Source organism: Schistocerca cancellata, chromosome 5, assembly GCF_023864275.1.
Source record: "Schistocerca cancellata isolate TAMUIC-IGC-003103 chromosome 5, iqSchCanc2.1, whole genome shotgun sequence".
Classification (NCBI taxonomy): Eukaryota; Metazoa; Arthropoda; class Insecta; order Orthoptera; family Acrididae; genus Schistocerca; species Schistocerca cancellata.
The window spans coordinates 479,937,251-479,960,632 of record NC_064630.1 but is presented as its reverse complement, the minus strand read 5'-3'; the positions used below and the strand labels follow the sequence as shown (position 1 = coordinate 479,960,632).

At 39.4% G+C, this 23,382-nt stretch overlaps 2 protein-coding genes across 3 annotated transcripts in view; one reads left to right on the top strand and one right to left on the bottom strand.

The window, feature by feature from the left end:
* LOC126187485 (L-seryl-tRNA(Sec) kinase) overlaps positions 1–23,382 on the top strand; it is a 115,088-nt gene that overhangs the window by 6,747 nt on the left and 84,959 nt on the right. The window contains exons 2-3 of one of the 2 annotated variants that reach the window (XR_007537736.1): positions 2,857–3,002; positions 3,942–4,114. The gene's annotated coding sequence lies outside the window, so the exon portion shown is untranslated. Of the gene's footprint in view, positions 1–2,856; positions 3,003–3,368; positions 3,407–3,941; positions 4,115–23,382 lie in introns of those variants that run through there. The other variant, XR_007537739.1, reaches the window with a different exon arrangement.
* Positions 5,786–23,382, bottom strand: part of LOC126187484 (ferrochelatase, mitochondrial) — a 68,717-nt gene continuing 51,120 nt past the window's right edge. The window contains exons 8-9 of the mRNA XM_049928591.1: positions 14,420–14,535; positions 5,786–6,262 (exon numbers count right to left, since the gene is read on the bottom strand). Coding sequence (XP_049784548.1) covers positions 6,062–6,262; positions 14,420–14,535 — 317 coding nt within the window. The 3' untranslated portion in view covers positions 5,786–6,061. The remainder of the gene's footprint in view (positions 6,263–14,419; positions 14,536–23,382) is intronic.

Below are 23,382 nucleotides of genomic sequence, written 5' to 3'. Positions count from 1 at the left end.
GGTAATACACTGAGCACATCTAGTGAGATCGTGCCTTCTGGAAATATGTCAATGTTCCAAGGATGTCCAGTGTGCATCTTTCCACACCAGTTCCCCTATAAACAACTCTATCTTGCCCATCTCTGTGACAGTTTGCATTACCATAGAAAATCACTTTATGCACTGCAATGCAAAACACTCTGCAAAATTACTGCACTGATGAGACAAGTTGATTCAACTAAATAACACTCATAATATCCACCCAAATAAATGTTAACACACTACAGGAATGAAATTCATCCACAAATTACAACCTCAAAGTTAAACAAAATATATACAAACAAACACGAAACTTCTTCAACATTTCTGCATCATTCCCTCTCTGTATCCTCATCACCATGGTACGTGACACAGAAGTGCACGTAATGTAATTAAAATTTCTAATACACCATCCCTTCCTCTTCCACTGGCTTAACTCTAGATCTTAACATATAAGATAATGCCTGCATACATTTTCTGGGTGCAGTCTGCTCTATCTGCTGTGTTGCCTTCCCTTCCTACCTCCTCGGCCCTTTTTTTGGGAATAGTATTGGTAAAGGTAGAAAAAGATCCTGGACACCCTGAAAGGGACAAATGCATCCAACATGGACAATCGTAGTACAGGTAGGAAGTTGTAGCTTTATGTTCACTGGTGAGGTGATTTCAACCATTGGCATGGACCCCATTAATGAGTGAAGAATTTATTTATCTTTCCCTTCAAGCTCATTAACAACACCCATTTCCCTATACAGTTTTCATGTAACTTCACATTTCATTGTCCCATTCATTCCTGATGTTTGAGGGCTTTTGTATTAACTTTTTGTACTTCCTTCTCTACCTCCCACAAAGTTCTTGTGAAATTTTGTACTTTTCTCCATCTGTCCCCTTTTTAGGCTGACTGTTAAGAATAACGATGGCCATTTCCAGCCATATACTACCTCAGGTGGTGATAGACCCATACTTCCATTAATCTTAGAATTGTATGTGGTAGTATATGGCAAGGGCATCCCAGGCATTATGATGGTTACTTAATAATGGCTTACTATCTTTCCTATAGTGTGATGAACTAGTTCCATTCTCTCGTATGCCTTTGGATGCAACACACTCATCTTTAACTGACAAATGTGCGAATGACAAAGCTCTTTCATTAATTGTGACTTAAAGTTGGTGCCCTGACTCATAATTAATGTATCCAGAATACTGAAGTGCAACAACCAGTTATTTACTATGGGCTGAGCACAGTGTTGACTCACTATTTGGGATAGCCATCATTCCCACACAATATGGAAAATGATCTGTTATTTTTAGCAAATAGTGATTCCCTGTCAGGACCTAAGATGTCCATACCATATAGCCTCAGTAATTTCCACAATGGAATTTTCTGTTGGCTCAGTTCAGTCAAAGATGGTACCCCTAGATGCTGTGTGGACTCCTCTTCTTCACAATTTGTTCCACATCATGTTTACAAGTACGCCACCAATAATACTTGGCCACACACCATTTTATGATTCGGTGAGCTTTGATCAAAAATTAATGGGAGTTTTCATTTTCCTTAAGGAATCCTTATTTATTCATCAACATGAATTTTGTTGCCTTCAAACAAATCTCCTTCAGATATAATACACTTGCTTGGAAGCATTTCTGGAACTCACGTTTCATTACGGTGTTCATATCCATCAGTGATTCTGCTTTTATCTGATCCCCTGGTGGCAAAACAACGTACTTTCATGGTTCTCTTAGCTTCAAGAATAGAAAGAATTTGCAGGGGGCCATGTCTGGTGAATACAGGGGCAGAGGCAAAATAATGGTTTGGTTTTTTGTCAAAAAATCACAAACAGGCATTGAGGTGTGAGCAGGAGTATTATCATGATGCAATTTCCAGGACTGGTTTTGCCACAATTCTGGTCATTTTCTTTGGACTGCTTCACACAAATGGCACACAAGTTCTACGTAGTATTTCTTGTTGACAGTATGACCGTAATGCAGGAACTCATGATCCACTATCCCATTGTACTCAAAGCAGTAAATTACAGTGCCCACAACAAACTGGGCACACAGCCTCCATCAGTTTCTCTAGTGTTCAACATAAATGCACTCAGACAACTGCCTGAGTCCAATTTCATGAACTGCAACTTCAAACCAAACTTCCACTCATCCAACATAACCATTCTGCCATTGTCAATCACTATTGGAAAGCAGCCAAAAACAGTTTGTTTTCACTCACGATGTTGAGATGACGATGCTGAATACTAACCCACGATATCATTTGTTGTTCTGGCTCTGTCCTGACACCAGTATAATGGGGCTGGGTGCTGTAAACACTGATTAATTGCCAGGATGGCCATCTCACAACTTGGGAAATGAGGCATTAAGTGTGTAACACTACTCACTCAGTGGTTCATGGAATCAGAAGAGTTCATTTGGAAAAATTCACTATTTATCAGTAAGATGCTGGTACAGTGGCTGAAGGTGGAAACTCAGTGGTGTGTGTTTACCCACTGGCAGCAGTGTCTACCTCAGCGTAACACAAAGTGGTGTGTGCTTGGCCACAGTGGTGTGTGGACACTGGCCAGGAGAATGGCCTCGGTGAAGTACGAACATCAGCATGTGGCTTTATGGACATGAAACTGAAGTAAGGAATTTCTGCAGCAGTAGGTGAGTGTGTATTTGACAGCAAGCAGCTCTGGCAATGGGTCAGGTGCAATATGTGCTGGAGCACAGGGTGTACATATGGTTAATACCTTACGGTTAATAGTGTGTATCTATTTGTGTTGTCTGTCGGCTCTGAACCCAAGACACCTCGGAGATGCTCAGAAGTTGGATGAAGTTACCTTTCAGGTGGCCCTTTCTTGGTGGTTCCAGCTGCAGTCCCAGAACCACACGAGACACAGAGAAACAGCAGCAAAAACAGACAAAAATCAGCCAAATACAGCTCTCCTCTACAAATTCCAGGCCCAACAAGCTCTGTCAGTGAGCCATTTCAGGTTCTGTATGGACTAAGGTCTTTTTTGGGCATCCTTGTGTTCTCTTGTAGTTGCATGTTTTGTTATTTTGGTCTATAAGTTGGTGCCTCCTGTATTGTAAAATTTTTGATCTCAGAGGGGTTACATTATTAGGTTAGTGCTTCATTATTTTAGTATATGTATCCATACACCATTTTTTTAAGCTGTTTAATTCCAGTTGAGCAAATATTTCATGGTGTATTATATTATCATATTAGAACATAGTATTTGATAAAGTGAGTGCTGTTTCCTTGTTTGTTCCTTCTCAGGCATGTGCTCTGAGTTGTTATACTATTTAACAAATTTGATTTACATTTTCTTAAGATTTTATAACCATACAAACTCCAGTCACTTTCCACTTCCGCCATTTTCTGCACCACACGGATGAAGCAATTTAATGTAGATGGAGCTGGGTGGCCCACATGAAACCATCTTGGGCATGAATTATGCCTCAGTGTGGCAGCAGTCAAACACAAGATACTGCTAGGTTTGAATGGTGAGTATATATAGTGGGTTTACTTTGATATGACAGGGTCCTGCCTCTGAAGCAGCACAGCATCAGGCCACGGCTCACCACCACAATGGACTGGATTCTAGCACCAGGCTGCATTAGCAATATTCTGGCCCCAGGAGCAGGAATTTACAGAAACTGTTTTGCCCACCTCATCACGGGTTGTGAAGTCTGCTTCATTTATAACTTTTTCTTAAATTTGCGTCTACTTTATGTATTCATATGCATGAAGTACTTTCCACTACATCAGTACTAGAATCCAAAGATGTGACAATTTTTAATATGATCAGCTTTTTCACACTCTTAATGCTAAGTAGATGTTTGTTATTATGCAGAGTCCCCATCAGTTATTTGAAGCATTTTATTATAAAAAATTATAATTGTCTCTAGACTTGGTGTTTTATTCACAGAAGTCTCTATGTAGTGGAGCTGTGCACTATAAGGCCAAATCACACCAGAAGTCAATGGAGCAGAACGGCAGGAACCCTCACAGTCAAATGATGGTGTATTTACACTGGGCAGACAGTCAACACAATGTCATTTCACTATAGCCCTGTCCCAAAGAATGAAAGTGAAACTATGAGTGAGTATCTGTCTTAGACCTAACCTACCCATAAGATGAAAGTTCAGAATACAGTATTAAGGAATGAGCAATTCATTTACTAACGGGTTAAGCTAACTTCATAGTGGATGTTCTTTTTAAAGTTTTGTTGAAACTGTTTCACACATTTACATGCAGTTTCAATTTTCTTCAAGATAAAGATGACGCAGGTAATTTCTTTTGTGATTTTTATTATTGGCCTTTCAGTTTTTTAAACCAATTTCTAAATATACTTCATCTAGGAACTTTGTGATCATTATTCCAACCAAACATACTGGAAAGACCACCAGTGAATAAAGAAAACAAGGCAAAGTGGTTTATAATTTGAGAAAGAGAGGTGAGCACTCTTGGAATCAAACAATGAACTGTTCAGTATTAGCTGGTGATTTGAGATGTGAGATGAGCCCTGATTCACATACGTCACATTGTTAAACAAAACAAATGAAGAAATATGATGAGAAAACCTTCACGAAGAAATTCCTGAAGAGCTTTCCAACACTGTCACCACTTTACTGCAGGAAATTGTTCCCCAATCTGTACTTTGAGCCTGTTGTACAATCCAAACTATGACTTTACATGCTCTACAAAGAAAATGCAATGAGGAGAATTTCCACCTCTTAGTGTGGCCACTGACAGTTTGACTTCTGACGAGAGTAACCTTACATTATTTTCCATAAATAAAAATCTAAGAGACTTGTGTTGGAGTTGAATGCTCAGGAAACTTGACTGAAGGAATTGGAAGTGGCACAGAGAACAGAGACAGCAACCAAATACAAAAAGATGAAAATAAGAAAGATATCCACTAGAACCAGCTGACTGTATACCATGGACTTTAAGATCATGAAATTAATTCCACGTTTGCAGGAAAACATAGTTTTTTATACAACAAAATTGGCTGTCCATAAAATTACAATGTGCAGTCTAGAACATCATGATGCAGTGTTTTTGTATTGTGTACTCTCTGTATGTATTGTGTATACTCTCTCAAGAACAACTGAGGGAAATCCTGTCCATGGCATTTAGTTTCCTGACATCTGCATGTTAGAATAAAAGTGGGACATTAGAAAATGTTCTTCTAAATGAATTTGTTACTAATATTACTCCTTTCTCATTAACAATGACTCAGTAACACCTGTAAGAACTGTACAGCATGAGCTTACTGTTACAAATCTGGAAGCAATACGGTAGAGTCTGGGAGCTATTATTTGTTATGAGGGCAAGAAATCTTGAGACATTCAAGAAAATGTTTGGAGAACTTGCTTCCAGAAGTTGTGCAAAGTATTTTTGAAAATTAGGGAACCCAATGGGATCAATTACAGTAACTTAAATCCATTCTCCTTAGGACTGTCATGGCTATTATGACAGCAGTCTTTACAAATTAACCTCTTCTTGGAGATTACTGATTCAGCAGATCATCTTTTGTTGCTGCTGAAGAAATTAATAATTTATTGCTGCTTGCTTAATAATTATGAAAGTATTTTATGTGCAAGTTTGTTGAGTTTGTAATTGATATCGGATGACCAAGTAAATCTTTGTAGCCATAAACTTGACACATTCTAGATCCAAATAAGCTAATTACTACAGGGATGTATGGAGTAAGTACACATTACATAAAAAATAAGTCACTGATACTAGTGCAGTAATTAAAGAATGTAAACAAACATAACTTCTTTAATAGTCTTTCTGAAGCAATTCCATTTACTATCATGACAATGCAGACAGCACAATACAAGTCACAGCAAACAAAAATCATCAACTTACAAAATACACCAAACAGTAGCCCACGAGGAAAAATGAGATACTTTAACGTATCAGTATAAATAAAAATAAAGTAAACTGGGCAACTTGTTGACTGTTTTGTTAGATGATGATCATCGCATATACTTCTACAACAAATGATGACTTGAGTTACTGACAGTCCACTCAATGTCAATAATTGTTACAGATTTCCTGAAACCATGATTTAGTTTTTTCACAGTTAATGTTAACACAATGTGGACACCGTGTCAAAAATTTTGGTGAAACTGTCTGGCCACGTTTTAGATGTGTCAAAACAATATCTGCAAGTGCTTCAATGAAAAGTGGATGGTCATTTGGTGCAGCAGCACGGCGTATTGTCACATTTCCAAGCTGAAAATAGATAAGACGAGTATAAGTATATATAGATTGGGAAATTAGACAAACTAAATAACAAATAACATTTTTACACATTATATTTGCGCAGGAATATTTAGGTCCAATCCAACTGGACTACAAGCTTCCAGATTTTAGTCTCTGTTAAAAATCCATTAGTAGCTAGAGATGTTCAAAGACCTTAAGTGAGTAGTAATTTTGGACTGGGTGAGTGGTAGGAAATGGGAAGACCGGCGAAGTGGGGAAAGGGAGGAACAGGTCATAAAGGGCTACAAAAGCTCATGTTGGAGTGGGGCAAGCAACTGCCTGTGGGAAAGGTTAGGGGATGAGTATGCTGGATGGAACATTGAGATAAATAAAGGAGGTGCTGTGAAGTGTAAGGAGAAGTATAAAGGTTGTGAGACAGAGATCATAAACAGGAAGAGCTTTCAAAGAGGTAGTTCAGACATAATAGTAGACATGAGAGAGAGAGTGAGAGGCTAGATTGGGGTGGGGGGACTGAAGCCAGGGGCGGTTATGCAAATGAAGGATATGCTGCAGAGCTAGTTATCACTTGCTCAGATCAGAAAAGATCATGTAATGTGGTGATAATTGAAATGGGTTGGGTTGCAGAGCAGTTATTAACATTAACTACATTATTTTGTACAGATGACACACTAAGTAGCAGACATGCACAATTAAAAGACACTTACACATAAGGTTTCTGGCACAAGCTGCCAGGCCAGAGTTGTCAGTCGTGTACATGAGGTGTGCTTGCTTGTGTGAATGAATGGTGTGTGTTTCTCTTTTTCTGACAAAGGTTCTGGCCAAAAGATTACTTGTAAGTGTCTTTTAATTATGCTTGTCTACAGATTAATGTGTCATCCTTACGGTAAGTAGCAGTCTATCTTTTCCTACATTGTTGATTTCCTACCTTGAGTCTCCATTGTTTGATTTTACATTACTTTTTGTAGGGTAGTCTATGATGGTCTTCAGCCACTATTTAGTGGTGGGCTTTCATCTGCATTGATAGTTTATACTCATGCAGTGCAGTGGTTCAAGTGCAGTTGATAGATGATATGGAATAGGAGGTGGTGAGTGACTGTATGGAATAGGTCTATCATTTGGCCTACCACAGACATAATGGTTCATGGAGCAGGAAGGTTGGAATAGGTGGGGACATAGGCATGAATTTAGGACTGATGTGCGGCAGAATACCACTGACAGTGAACTTCAAAGTTTAAGTGAATTTCTGCCCATTTTACATGATTATTGGTTGTTCAGCATCTCGCCTATCTGGTGAGTAGTGAAAATCTGTCCTCTTGTACATAATATGGATTCACAAATATATTCATCATAGAAATAAAGTTGATTCTCACATAAAATTTGTGTACTTGTGTTTCAATCTCCAATCCATTTTGTAGTAAGTACTATCTGCTTCCTACATGTGATAATGGTTTTTTAAAAGAAGAAAGAATACAATACTAAAGTTTTAATAGTTTGTTGATGATGTGGTTATTAAAGCACAAGCTCCTATGGGAAAATGGTGGGGAAGGAAATCAGCCATGTCCTAGTATACAAACTATATTGGTGTTCACATTAGATGAGTTATGGCAGTGATTGGCACACTCGTTAGTCAAGAGAGCCACATATCAGCAGTACATTGACTGTTATTAACTTAATGAAGGTACTTTTAAGCTGGTCTTGCTTAAAAAGTCCTCAGTGTGACTGAGGTACTTTAGCTGAGGTCGATCCCTTCCAACTTACCCATCTACTTATAAAACTCACATAAATCTCAGTTTTATGTCCATGTTACATTCCCAGATAACAATCTGTAATTTTGAAGAATAAATAAATAAATAAATATTTCTTTTGTCTATAACCTTAGATTCTCTATATGTCTAAACGATCTCAACATACCTTCTCAGTATTTGGCACTACATTTTCATTCACTCCACAACCTTCACCAAAATTTATTTAATAAACTTTACTTAAAATTTTAAGTCTTAGTTGAACGACAGGTATGATGAATAAAACTTGATATCTTACTTAATAACTCAATTATTCACTGATAAAATTAAACTGAAAGGTATCCATAAACTTATCTACTGGCAATGACTGACAAAAACTGATGCAAATAGTGGCCACACATCACCTTAGAAAGTTTGGGTAAGTCAAGTTTCTACATTGCTGATTTTAATTTTAGGCACAATTTCAGGTTCTTATCAATAATACAACTCCTTGATTTACTCTTGATGAGATTTATGCTTGAAAATAACTGTTCACATGAGTATGTAGACCTCAATAAGGAAGGACAGATACAGGTGGAATTGCCACCTGCAGGAGTGTGGATTTTAACTACATTAGTCTTTGCTGCTGGGATGTGCACTGGGTAGTATGTTGTAGAACACGGTGCAAAGACATGACCTGATGATACACATTGACATTTTATCTTTCTGGAAATGTACATGAGCGGTGGCTGCATATGAAATTTTGTGAAGAGCCACACTCAAAATGCCAAAGAGCCAGATGTGGCTCACAAGCTGCAGTTTGCTGGCCTCTGATTTAGGGACATCTCATGAAAATTAAACCTGGATGGTCGACTGGGGATTTGAACGACCATCCTCTTGAATTTGAGTCCATTATTTTACTGCTGCGCCATCTCTCTTGGTGATATTAAGTTTTATATGAACAGTGATCTTGTCTGCAGAACTCAGAATTTTCCCTTTATTTGGTACTTTTCTTAACTAAATTTGTTCATTATTCATATTTATGTATGATGACTAGATACTGCAGTCAGTGATACAAAATTACATTTATTTATGCGAGTACTCATTTTTAATTGTGAAGCTGATCACCAGATGTTGCAGAATTGTGCTTATGAATGTAATGCTACAGGCTTGATTTGTCTGAAATGTTATACACGTTTGATTTTAAAGAAACAATAGGAAGTTATACAAGTAACATAACTTTAGTTGTCACAAATTTACAGACAATATGTGATACTATTAGAGCACACAACTACCTGTTACATGAGAGATTCAATTTCTTCTAAATATTCAAAAATCTAAATCTTTTACTACTCAATCAAATATTATTATTCTCTTCTCTAAAAGGATGATGGACTGTATGGATGGAGTGACTTCAGTTTTCTTAGCAATCCAAATATGGAGCAGATAGATGGTCATCACCAGGGAACAGAACCACATCATCAACTGGTTTTGCAAGGCCTTTCTTCTAGCAAACTTCACAAAATTTTGAAGACTCTCAAGTACTCCTTTTCACCATTCCCAGAAGTCTGGCATTAAATTTTTGTCAACGACTAACCTTCTTTTCTGTCATCACTGTCATAGATCCCAGGACTCTAGGTATTTATGCCGGCTTTTCTCTAACAAGAAAGTGTGCAGGAGTGAAACTGGGATAAGATAACTGTCGGTCTCGGAAAGTTATTGGTATTTATGACTGTTCCATTTGGATTTATGTCATCCATTACATGCTAAAATTTTAAGTACTACTGGCTCTTACATTTAATTTATGTCTTGCCCAGATATAATAATGCCTGAAGTTATCAAGCCTTATGCATAACTATTTTTCTGATGTGTGCCTGATAATGACCAAATGTGGAAATAAAAAATACAGATGCAATAGGAAACCTGTTCTCTTCCAAAAAAGTGTAAGCCTCTGTGAATACCAATGTGCACAAGACAGCTATGAAATATTTTTCACTTTATAAAAATCATAACTGTATTATTATAATTTGTGAGAGTCGAAAACTTGTGAGTATTGTTAAAATTGTTCAAGTGACCCTCTACATAATAAACATAAGGAAAAATTCACAGAAAAAATTTGAAAATTAGAATGGGAGACTGACTACAACTTGCACAGTTAATGTACTTAATTCTTGTAGAAGCAACAGAAAAAACATTATCTTGTTATAAATACAATACAATCATTACTGTAATAAGATGTGGATTAGCACTGATAAAATAAGCTGCTAAGACTGAGAATATGATTTATTTTTTAACCTTCTTGACAACCACCTTGTATTAAAGAGTTGGAGAACAAATGTCAAGTAGCAGTGCATTTTATTATCACTCAGCAATGTTTGTTTCCAACAACAGAAAATATGGGATGGAATAAGGACAATAATATGAAAAGGGACAGAACTCATCATATGGTGGAGATGTTGAGAGTCACAGATAGTCACAACAAAATGACTGTCCACGCGCGCAGCTCACACACATGATGACTCTGTGTGTGTGTGTGTGTGTGTGTGTGTGTGTGTGTGTGTGTGTAGATGAGATTAGATTAGGTTATAATAGAAGGAAACATTCCACGTAGGAAAAGTATACCTAAAAACAAAGATGATGTGACTTACCAAATGAAAGTGCTGGCAGGTCGACAGACACACAAACGAACACAAACATACACACAAAATTCAAGCTTCCGCAACAAACTGTTGCCTCATCAGGAAAGAGGGAAGGAGAGGGAAAGACAAAAGGATGTGGGTTTTAAGGGAGAGGGTAAGGAGTCATTCCAGTCCCGGGAGCGGAAAGACTTACCTTAGGGGGAAAAAAAGGACGGGTATACACTCGCGCACACACACACATATCCATCCACACATATACAGACACAAGCAGACATATTTAAAGACAAAGAGTTTGGGCAGAGATGTCAGTCAAGGCAGAAGTGCAGAGGCAAAGATGTTGTTGAATGACACCTCACCTGTCATTCAACAACATCTTTGCCTCTGCACTTCTGCCTCGACTGACATCTCTGCCCAAACTCTTTGTCTTTAAATATGTCTGCTTGTGTCTGTATATGTGTGGATGGATATGTGTGTGTGTGCGCGAGTGTATACCCGTCCTTTTTTTCCCCCTAAGGTAAGTCTTTCCGCTCCCGGGACTGGAATGACTCCTTACCCTCTCCCTTAAAACCCACATCCTTTCGTCTTTCTCTCTCCTTCCCTCTTTCCTGATGAGGCAACAGTTTGTTGCGAAAGCTTGAATTTTGTGTGTATGTTTGTGTTCGTTTGTGTGTCTGTCGACCTGCCAGCACTTTCATTTGGTAAGTCACATCATCTTTGTTTTGAGATTAGATTAGATTAATACTAGTTCCATGGATCATGAATACGATATTTCGTAATGATGTGGAACGAGTCAAATTTTCCAATACATGACATAATTAAGTTAATTTAACAACATACTTAAGTTAATATAACAACTTTTTCATTTTTTTTGTTTTTATATTTTTATTTTTTAAATATTTTTTTAAAATTTATATCTAAAAATTCCTCTATGGAGTAGAAGGAGTTGTCATTCAGAAATTCTTTTAATTTATTCTTAAATACTTGTTGGTTATCTGTCAGACTTTTGATACTATTTGGTAAGTGACCAGACTTTAGTGCCAGTATAATTCACCCCTTTCTGTGCCAAAGTTAGATTTAATCTTGAATAGTGAAGATCATCCTTTCTCCTAGTATTGTAGTTATGCACACTGCTGTTACTTTTGAATTGGGTTTGGTTGTTAATAACAAATTTCATAAGAGAATATATATACTGAGAAGCTACTGTGAATATCCCTAGATCCTTAAATAAATGTCTGCAGGATGATCTTGGGTGGACTCCAGCTATTATTCTGATTACACGCTTTTGTGCAATAAATACTTTATTCCTCAGTGATGAAGTACCCCAAAATATGATGCCATATGAAAGCAACGAGTGAAAATAGGCGTAGTAAGCTAATTTACTAAGATGTTTATCACCAAAATTTGCAATGACCCTTATTGCATAAGTAGCTGAACTCAAACGTTTCAGCAGATCATCAATGTGTTTCTTTCAATTTAATCTCTCATCAATGGGCACACCTAAAAATCTGGAATATTCTACCTTAGCTATATGCTTCTGATTAAGGTCTATATTTATTAATGGTGTCATACCATTCACTGTACGGAACTGTATGTACTGTGTCTTATCAAAATTCAGTGAGAGTCCGTTTACAAGGAACCACTTAGTAATTTTCTGAAAGACAGTATTGACAATTTCATCAGTTAATTCTTGTTTGTCAGGTGTGATTACTATACTTGTATCATCAGCAAAGAGAACTAACTTTGCCTCTTCATGAATATAGAATGGCAAGTCATTAATATATATTAAGAACAACAAAGGACCCAAGACTGACCCTTGTGGAACCCCATTCTTGATAGTTCCCCAGTTTGAGGAATGTGCTGATCTTTGCGTATTATGAGAACTACTTATTTCAACTTTCTGCACTCTTCCAGTTAGGTACGAATTAAACCATTTGTGAACTGTCCCACTCATGCCACAATACTTGAGCTTGTCTAGCAGAATTTCATGATTTACACAATCAAAAGCCTTTGAGAGATCACAAAAAATCCCAATGGGTGGTGTTCGGTTATTCAGATCATTCAAAATTTGATTGGTGAAAGCATATATGGCATTTTCTGTTGAAAAACCTTTCTGGAAACCAAACTGACATTTTGTTAGTACTTCATTGTTACAGATATGTGAATACATTACTTTCTCAAAATTTTTGGATAAAGCTGTTAGAAGGGAGATTGGACGGTAATTGTTGACATCAGATCTATCCCCCTTTTTATGCAAAGGTATAACAATAGCATATTTCAGTCTATCAGGGAAAATGCCCTGTTCCAGAGAGCTATTACACAGGTGGCTGAGAATCTTACTTATCTGTTGAGAACAAGCTTTTAGTATTTTGCTGGAAATGCCACCAATTCCATGTGAGTTTTTGCTTCTAAGCAAGTTTATTATTTTCCTAATTTCAGAGGGAGAAGTGGGTGAGATTTCAATTGTATCAAATTGCATAGGTATGGCCTCTTCCATTAACAGCCTAGCATCTTCTAATGAACACCTGGATCCTACTATATCCACAACATTTAGAAAATGATTATTAAAAATATTTTCAACTTCTGACTTTTTGTTTGTAAAGTTTTCATTCAATTTGATGGTAATACTGTCTTCCTGTGCTCTTGGTTGACCTGTTTCTCTTTTAATAATATTCCAAATTGTTTTAATTTTATTATCAGAGTTGCTGATTTCAAACATGATACACATACTTCTGGATTTTTTAATAACTTTTCTTAATATAACACAGTAGTTTTTATAATGTTTGATAGTTTCTGGGTCACTACTCTTTCTTGCTGTCAGATACATTTCCCTTTTCCGGTTACAAGATATTTTTATACCCTTAGTAAGCCATGGTTTGTTACAAGGTTTCTTACGAGTATATTTAACTATTTTCTTGGGGAAGCAGTTTTCAAATGCATTTACAAAAATGTCATGAAATAAATTATATTTTAAATTGGCATCAGGTTCACGGTACACCTCATCCCAGTCTAACTGCTGTAGGCCTTCCCTGAAATTTGCAATTGTTAAATCGTGTGTGTGTGTGTGTGTGTGTGTGTGTGTGTGTGTGTGTGTGTGTGAGTGAGAGAGAGAGAGAGAGAGAGAGAGAGAGAGAGAGAGAGAGAGAGTGCATGTGCTTGTGTGTGTGCGTGCATGTGTGTTTTATCTAATACAAAAGAAGCCTTTTTGTCCAAAAGCTTACTTGTTTGACAGTCTTTTGGTTGTCTCTATCTGCAACTCAACATCTCTGCAATGTGGTGAATAGCAATCTATGATTTTCATAATATTGTCAACAGTGTTTGTTCATTATTTGCAGTAAAAGGTGTTAACAAGATTCAGTAAACTACCTATCAGTAAGTCTTGTATAATGTGTAGGACCTGTGATCTACTGTGTAGAAATTGCATGTATTTTAACTTAATTAGATAAAGATGTTCTTTTGTCAGTGTATCAAAGGCAGATCAATAGCTCATTATTGGCATCACTATAGGGCAGAGAATAAGACATTTGTTTTTAAGAACAACTTTTTCGGCAATTATTATTTTTTATTTTTTTTATTTTTTTGGAATGATTTACAGAAACTACGGAAGACTTAAATCCTGGTAACTGAGCTAAGTTTTAATGTAGTGTTTCCTAAACAGGAGTCAATTGGTTGACTTCCTGATCATATAGTTAAAATACAAATTCCAACAATGACAACACTTTTACCTCTAGAAATGTGCCTCTACAGATGGATTAATTTATTACATCAAAATTTCTTGCAGCAAATAAAATTTCAGTGAGTAATATTACCTCTTTTCCTAGGTCTTTGCAATACTCAATATCCATTTCATGAAGAGTCTCAATGTGTTCATTCACAAAAGCAATGGGGACAAGAATGAAATTCTTCCTTCCCTGTTTCACATATCCTATAAAGAAAGACAATCATAAAATATAGCTAAACTAGAAAATACAACCAAATAAAGACAGTAAAAAACATTCAATAGGTGGCAGCAGACCTACAGATAACATAAACAGAGAATGACACTATAACTTTTGGAATTCCTTTGCCCATAACGATGGAGGAAAGATGGCTGACAAAATGGGATCATTGAGCAGAGTGATAATGAGGGTCGCATATGTCTTGGGCTACAGGAGCTATCAAAGGATAAACAATAAAATAACACAATACAGCTACTGAATGCTGTCCTTGTCGTAGTTATGATAGAAAACACGGATACATAATTTTATGACAAGTTAAATCTAACAGAAGAAAAAGAAATAGAAACTATAACTATCAAAGCAGAAATATTCCCAAAAAATTACCACTGAGTATTTTAGTCAATTATGAAATTCAATTTAAAAGTATTGGTCTTGTAACTGAAGAGCATAAAGGTAAGCTGACATATTTGTGATCCAATTTAGTTCACCAGATTTTGAAGTCAGTAGTTTTAATGTTACACACAGTGACACCAACACAATAAGCACAGTTCTAAACTGATGCAGGGATGTGCTTGGTGAACAAACCAAATAAAATCAGTTTTGAATCATTTCATATAATCTTCAAATGTCTACACTTTCTTGGGGATCACAAGTGCTCCTGTAACAAAGCATTTATCTTTTAGTATTCATACCATGTAGCACTATATTCAATAAAGGGGGACATGGAAATCATTGAAACACTTGGTTTTAAAGATTACCTGTATAGTTCCTGGGGATCCCAATGCACAAATCAGGAATAATTAATAATTTCCACACTAGGGAAGGCTGTGACATTTAGAGATCAGAACTCTGGTGCTAGGGTTCTCTAAACCGTGATACTAACAATTGCATATTTTGAAGAGACTTTTAATGTGGGGTGTGTTAGCTTAGCTGCATGCTTAATGTTTATCATGTTTTCTGTTTTGAAGTTGAGGCATTTAACATTTTTGTTGTTGGAATTAATTAGTTCGTGTGATGAAACAGTGATGTTCCCTGTGATTGGCTGACAAAACCAAATGGGCAGCCCCCATGTTTGTTTAAATGTCTGCAGAGCTAACAGGCCATATTTGTTGGTTTTCATACTGTACTTGTGTACTCCAAACGTTTTTGTGACAATTGGAAATGAAGCTTGACAGTTTATATTCTATAATCCATTACTGAGAATTATATTTTACCATACCTTCTGGGGTGGCTCCGCCAGAGAGCCTTTAACTATGAATGTGCCTGGTGAAAATTAACAGTGTAGTTTCTATGTAGCAGTGGATTCCATGGAATACAGATTCCAGGGTACCAGGGTACAAAGTGGGAATACCATCATGCGTTTCAGTATAACTATTCAAAGAAACAAATGGCAAATAAACATTGCCATACAGACACAGTCAATAAATGTTGCAAGCTGAGTGCAGTACCACATCTGGCTAATTTACCTATCATGAGGAGGCAGTGACAGGTAGTAATAACAGTTACATATTTCTAAAGGGATCGATTGTATGTGGAATGTTTTGTAATATGCATACTCTTCATTTGTGTTCAGAGAAAAGGTTATCAGTATTTATAAAATGAACACTGTAGTTGAATATAGGTGTAGTGTTTCCACTGGTTTGATTCAATTTTTGGTGCCTGTCATAATTTTTCAGTTACAGATTACAGAGGCATATAATACAAAAGGAGGGTGGGGGTGGAATTGTTACCAGTTATAAGATGGCTATATTGTGGTGCATTTTATGTAACAATTCATTTAAATAATTTCAATAAGACACTTTAATGAATGAACTGTGTCAATCTGAAAGGTAGCTTAGTAGAGGAAATTTACATAAAGACACAGACTTTGTGGTTTATTAACAAAATATTAAACAATTTCAATCAGAGTTTTAACATAAGGGTACAGGATCCGCACAGCTACAAAATGAATAGAAATTATTTATCTGTCTATTTCTTTAGTTGCACCAAATACTGTAACCTTAGAAATGTAATCAGATGTGAATGATTAAGAATACTGCACTCTACTAATTTATAGGTATTACAGGAGCACAAATTTTATTAAAATGGTATCATTTTATTTTCAAGCTAAACAGAAATGCACTCGACCCAAGTCTACGCATCAACATCATGTTGCAAACTGCTTTTTCCTGTTGTAAAAAGAATAAAAACTGAAGAAAGGTCCAGGTTCACAATACAACAGTGGTGAAACATTGTGGCAATATGGGGTCTGACACAAAATATTTTGTCATGTGTGAATTTAAAGAAATGTCTCATTTCACAATGTAATAAAATTTTACTATTTTCTACTTGGGTTTAATTTTGCTGTTAAACACATCTTGTTAACATTTATTTGGTAAGTGGTATTCAAATTATTGTAATCAAAGTATTGACTGCCTGTGCAAGAGCCATTAGCTCAGCACTGCAGGCAAGCACCCTGCTATCCGACTGCCTACTCGTGAGATATTCCTCCCCGGCCCTCCTCCCTCCAGCCACTTCTGCTCATTGCACATGTCATGGCAGGCACTCAAGTTGGAACAGCATGTTACAGTGGTTATAGGCATGTTAATCTCTGTAAAAAAAATAAATATTTTTATTGTTTCCATGTACAAAGATTTATAGCCTCGGATAAGACTTTATCATGTAAAACAAATGGCTTCCAGTACTTGGAACTCATAGGTCTGACAGGTATGGGTGATGTTGACTGAAGTCAAAACACATCAGGTGTGTGTATTACATTGTTTCAGTGTTCTCTGTCCCCAGAAAACATATTTTGCAATTCTGAAAGTTACAAAATTTCATTAAAAAATCCTTAAACTGAGATACTCAGCATAACACCCGCAAGCACACCTCATGCACACATGACCACCAATTTCATCTCGGGTCGGAACGCAGCTATCATGTGGGCTGCAAGCAGCAACCTGGAGGGTGAAGGGAGGGGAAGGGATAGTAGTATACGGGTGGGGAGAGACACAAATGCTGTCTGGTGGAGTGTGCAGGGACAAGAATGCCAATAAGTGCAGTATCAGGAGGCTGTGGGGCGGGGAGGTGGGGAAAAAAGGAGCGAAAAAGGAGAGGAATGGGGAAAGATCAGCAGGTGCATTGGCAGAGGGTGGCAAATAAACACATTGGGAGATGAGAATGGGGACAAGATGATAGGACAGAGCAGATGGAAACTTGGGTGGAGGGTGTGGGGACAGTATGTTACAGTAGGTTGAGGCCAGGATAATTATGGAAGTGGAGAATGTATTGTGAGGATAGCTCCCATCTGTGCAGTTCAGAAAAGCTGATGATGGGGGGAAGGATCCAGATGGCTTGGGTGCGAAGCAGCCACTAAAATAAGTATGTTATGTTCAGCTGTATGTTGTGCCATAGGGTGGTCTACTTTGCTGGTGGCCACAGTTTGGCAGTGGCTGTTCATTGTGGTGGACAGCTGGTTGACCATCATAACAATATAAAAAGCTGTGCAATGATTACAGCAGGGCTGGTAAATGACAGGGCTGCTTTGATAGGTGGCTGTTCCCTGATGGGATAGGACAAACCTGTGACAAGACTGGAATACGAAGTGCTGGGTGGGTGGATTGGGCAGATCTTGCACCTTGGTCTTCTACAGGGATATGTTCGTTGTGGCAAGGGTTGGGATTGGGAGTGGCACAGTGATGGACTAGAATGTTGTGGAGGTTGGGTGGGTGATGGAACACCACTTTAGGAGGGGTTGGAAGTATCTTGCGTAGGATCTTCCTCTTTTCACAGCATGATGATAAGTAATCAAAGCCATTGCAAAGGATAAGGTTCAGCTGTTCCAGTCTGTGGCGGTACTAATCTGATTCAGGTTCAGGTTGGTTGGTCTGTGGGGGTTCAAGGGACCAGACTACAAAGGCCATCAGTTTCATTGATGACATCTTCAGGATCTGGAGTCCAGTATCTTCATTCCTTCACAACCTCAATATCTTCTCTCCCATCCACTTCATGTGGTCCTCCTCAACCCGGTGTTCCACCTTCCAAGATGTTGACCTCCTCCTCTCTGATGGCTCCATTCATATCTCAGTCCACATTACACTCACCAACCACCAACAGTACCTGCATTTCAACAGCTGTCATCTCTTTCACGCCAGAAAGTCCCTCCTACACGGTCTGGCCACCTGGGGACGGCATATCTGCAGTGATAAGAATTCCCTTGATCAGTATGCTGAGGGTCTCACCAAGGCCTTAACCGACAGGCACTATCCCCAGATCTACTGTTCAAACAGATCTCTCAGGTCATTTCCCCTCACACCAACTATCCTCCCACCACACCCAAGAACAGCCACAAAGGAATGTCCCCTCGTCACCCAGTACCACCCTGGACTGGAGAAACTGAATCACATATTTCACCAGAGCTTCATGCCCTGAAATGAGGAACATCCTACCCGAGATACTCTTCAGCCCTCCTAAAGAGGTGTTCTGTTGCCCACCCAGCCTCCACAACATCCTAGTCCATCCCTATGCCACTCCCAATCCTAGCCCCTTGATACAAGGATCATATCCCTGCAGAAGATACAGGTGCAAGATCTGCCCAATCCACCCGGCCAGCACTTCATATTCCAGTCCTGTCACAGGTTTATCCTATCCCATCAGGGATCGGCCACCTGTGAAAGCAGCCCTGTCATTTACCAGCTCTGCTGTAATCATTGCACAGCTTTTTATATTGTTATGACAGTCAACCAGCTGTCCACCACAATGAACAGCCACTGCCAAACTATGGCACAACATGCAGCTGAACATAACATACTTATTTTAGTGGCTGCTTCACCACCCAAGCCACCTGGACCCTTTCCTCCACCTTCAGATTTTCTGAACTGCACAGATGGGAGTTATCCTTACAACACCTTTTCCGCTCCTGTAATTAAAATGACCTCAAACTACTGTAACATACTGTCCCCACTCTCCACCCACCAGTTTCAATCCCATCTGTCCTATAATCTCCCCATACTTATCTCCCGTGCTGTTCAATTGCCACCTTTTGCTAATGTACCTGCTGATCTTTCCCCACTCCTCCCTTTTTTCACTCCTTTCTTTTCGACCTCCCTGTCCCGCAATCTACTGAGATTGCATTTATTGGCATTCAAGTCCCAGCATACTACACCAGACAGTGTTTGTCTTTCTCCCCACACATACACTACTGTCACTTCCCTTTCCCCACCCCCTCCAGACTGCTGCTTGCACCGAATATAATAGTTGCATTCCCACCCAAGATGCTTGGAGTTGGCAGTCATGTGTGCTTGAGGTGTGCTTGCTTGTGTGTACGAATGGTGTGTGTTTTTCTTTTGTTGATGGAGGCTGTGGCCGAAAGCTTTGAGTAAGTGTCTTTTAATTGTGCTTGGCTGCAACTTAACATGACTTCCTTATGGCAAGTAGCAATCTGTAAGTTCCTACACTGCTGATATTCCTAACTGGAGTTTGCAATGTTTCATTTTCCCTATTTTCCTTAGAATTTTGAACATCTTGCACCATTTGACAATGCCGAATGCTTCTTCCATGTCAACAGATCCTATGAATGTGTCTTGATTTTTCTTTAGTCTTGCTTCTGTTATTAACTGTAGCGTCAGAACTGCCTATCTTGTGCCTTTACCTTTCGTGAAGTCAATCTGGACGGTATCTAACAGATCCTCAATTTTCTTTTACATTCTTCTGTGTATTATTCTGTCAGCAACTTGGATGCATGAGCTGTTAAGCCGATTGTGTGATAATTCACACACATGTGAGCCCTCGCAGTCTTTGTAACTGTGGAGATGATATTTTTCTGAAAGTCGGACTGTACATTGCCAGATTCATATATTCTACACACCAGTATGAATAGTCCTTTCGGTGCTGCTTCCCCCAGTGATTTTAGAAATACTGATGGAATGTTATTGATCTTGTCTGCCTTATTTGATCTTAATATAATAGAGGGAAACATTCCACGTGGGAAAAATATATCTAAAAACAAAGATCATGTAACTTGCCAAACGAAAGCATTGGCATGTTGATAGACACACAAACAGACACAAACACACACACAAAATTCAAGCTTTCGCAACCAATGGTTGCTTCGTCAGGAAAGAGGAAAAGAGTGGGAAAGACAAAAGGATGTGGGTTTTAAGGGAGAGGATAAGGAGTCATTCCAATCCCGGGAGCGGAAAGATTTACCTTAGGAGGGGAAAAAGGACAGGTATACACTCGCTCGGACACACATACATATCCATCCGCACATATACAGACACAACCAGACATTTGAAAAAGCAAGGAGTTTGGGCAGAGATGTCAGTCGAGGCGGAAGTACAGAGGCAAAGATGTTGTTGAATGACAGGTGAGGTATGAGCGGCGGCAACTTGAAATTAGCGGAGGTTGAGGCCTGGTGGGTAAAGGGAAGAGAGGATATACTGAAGGGCAAGTTCCCATCTCCGGAGTTCTGACAGGTTGGTGTTAGTGGGAAGTATCCAGATAACCCGGATGGTGTAACACTGTGCCAAGATGTGCTGGCTGTGCACCAAGGCATGTTTAGCCACAGGGTGATCCTCATTACCAACAAACACTGTCTGCCTGTGTCCTTTCATGTGAATGGACAGTTTGTTGCTGGTCATTCCCACATAGAAAGCTTCACAGCGTAGGCAGGTCAGTTGGTAAATCACGTGGGTACTTTCACATGTGGCCCTGCCTTTGATCGTGTACACCTTCCGGGTTACAGGACTGGAATAGGTGGTGGTGGGAGGGTGCATGGGACAGGTTTTACACTGGGGGCAGTTACAAGGGTAGGAGACAGAGGCTAGGGAAGGTGGTTTGGGGATTTCATAGGGATGAACCAAGAGGTTACGAAGGTTAGGTGGACGGCAGAAAGACACTCTTCGTGGTGTGGGGAGGATTTCATGAAGGATGGATCTCATTTCAGGGCAGGATTTGAGGAAGTCATATCCCTGCTGGAGAGCCACATTCAGAGTCTGATCCAGTCCCGGAAAGTATCCTGTCACAAGTGGGGCACTTTTGGGGTTCTTCTGTGGGAGGTTCTGGGTTTGAGGGGATGAGGAAGTGGCTCTGGTAATTTGCTTCTGTACCAGGTCGGGAAGGTAGTTGCGGGATGCGAAAGCTGTTTTCAGGTTGTTGGAGTAATGGTTCAGGGATTCCGGACTGGAGCAGATTCGTTTGCCACGAAGACCTAGGCTGTAGGTAAGGGACCGTCAGATGTGGAATGGGTGGCAGCTGTCATAATGGAGGTACTGTTGCTTGTTGGTGGATTTGATGTGGACGGATGTGTGAAGCTGGCCATTGGACAGATGGAGGCCAATGTCAAGGAAAGTGGCATGGGATTTGGAGTAGGACCAGGTGAATCTGATGGAACCAAAGGAGTTGAGGTTGGATAGGAAATTCTGGAGTTCTTCTTCACTGTGAGTCCAGATCATGAAGATGTCATAAATAAATCTGTACCAAACTTTGGGTTGGCAGGCCTGGGTAACCAAGAAGGCTTCCTCTAAGTGACCCATAAATAGGTTGGCGTACGAGGGGGCCATCCTGGTACCCACGGCTGTTCCCTTTAATTGTTGGTATGTCTGGCCTTCGAAAGTGAAGAAGTTGTGAGTTAGGATGAAGCTGGCTAAGGTAATGAGGAAAGAGGTTTTAAGTAGGGTGGCAGGTGATCAGCGTGAAAGGAAGTTCTCCATCGCAGCGAGGCCCTCGACATGTGGAATATTTGTGTATAAGGAAGTGGCATCAATGGTTACAAGGATGGTTTCCGGGGGTAACAGATTGGGTAAGGATTCCAGGTGTTTGAGAAAGTGGTTGGTGTCTTTGATGAAGGATGGGAGACTGCATGTAATGGGTTGAAGGTGTTGATCTACGTAGGCAGAGATACGTTCTGTGGGGGCTTGGTAACCAGCGACAATGGGGCGGCCAGGATCATTGGGTTTGTGAATTTTAGGAAGTAGGTAGAAGGTAGGGGTGCGGGGTGTCGGTGGGGTCATGAGGTTGATGGAGTCAGGTGAAAGGTTTTGCAGGGGGCCTAAGGTTCTGAGGATTCCTTGAAGCTCCGCCTGGACATCAGGTATGGGATGACCTTGGCAAACTTTGTATGTGGTGTTGTCTGAAAGCTGACCCAGTCCCTCAGCCACATACCCCCGACGATCAAGTACCACGGTCGTGGAACCTTTGTCCGCCGGATGAATAACGATGGGTCGGCCAGTCTTCAGATCATGGATAGCCTGGGCTTCAGCAGTGGTGATGTTGGTGCACGGCCAGCACATCTTGGCACAGTATTACACCGTCCGGGTTATCTGGATACTTCCCACTAACACCAACCTGTCAGAACTCTGGGGATGGGAACTTGCCCTTCAGTATATCCTCTCTTCCCGTTACCCACCAGGCCTCAACCTCCGCTAATTTCAAGTTGCCGCCGCTCATACCTCACCTGTCATTCAACAACACCTTTGCCTCTGTACTTCCGCCTCGACTGACATCTCTGCCCAAACTCTTTGCCTTTACAAATGTCTGCTTGTGTCTGTATATGTACGGATGGATATGTGTGTGTGTCCGAGCAAGTGTATACCTGTCCTTTCTTCCCCCTAAGGTAAGTCTTTCCGCTCCCGGGATTGGAATGACTCCTTACCCTCTCCCTTAAAACCCAGATCCTTTCGTCTTTCCCTCTCCTTCCCTCTTTCCTGACGAAGCAACCGTTGCTTGCGAAAGCTTGAATTTTGTGTGTTCGTTTGTGTGTCTATCACCATGCCAATGCTTTCGTTTGGTAAGTTACATGATCTTTGCTTTTAGATTTATTTGATCTTAAGTTTACCAATGCTCTTTTACATTCT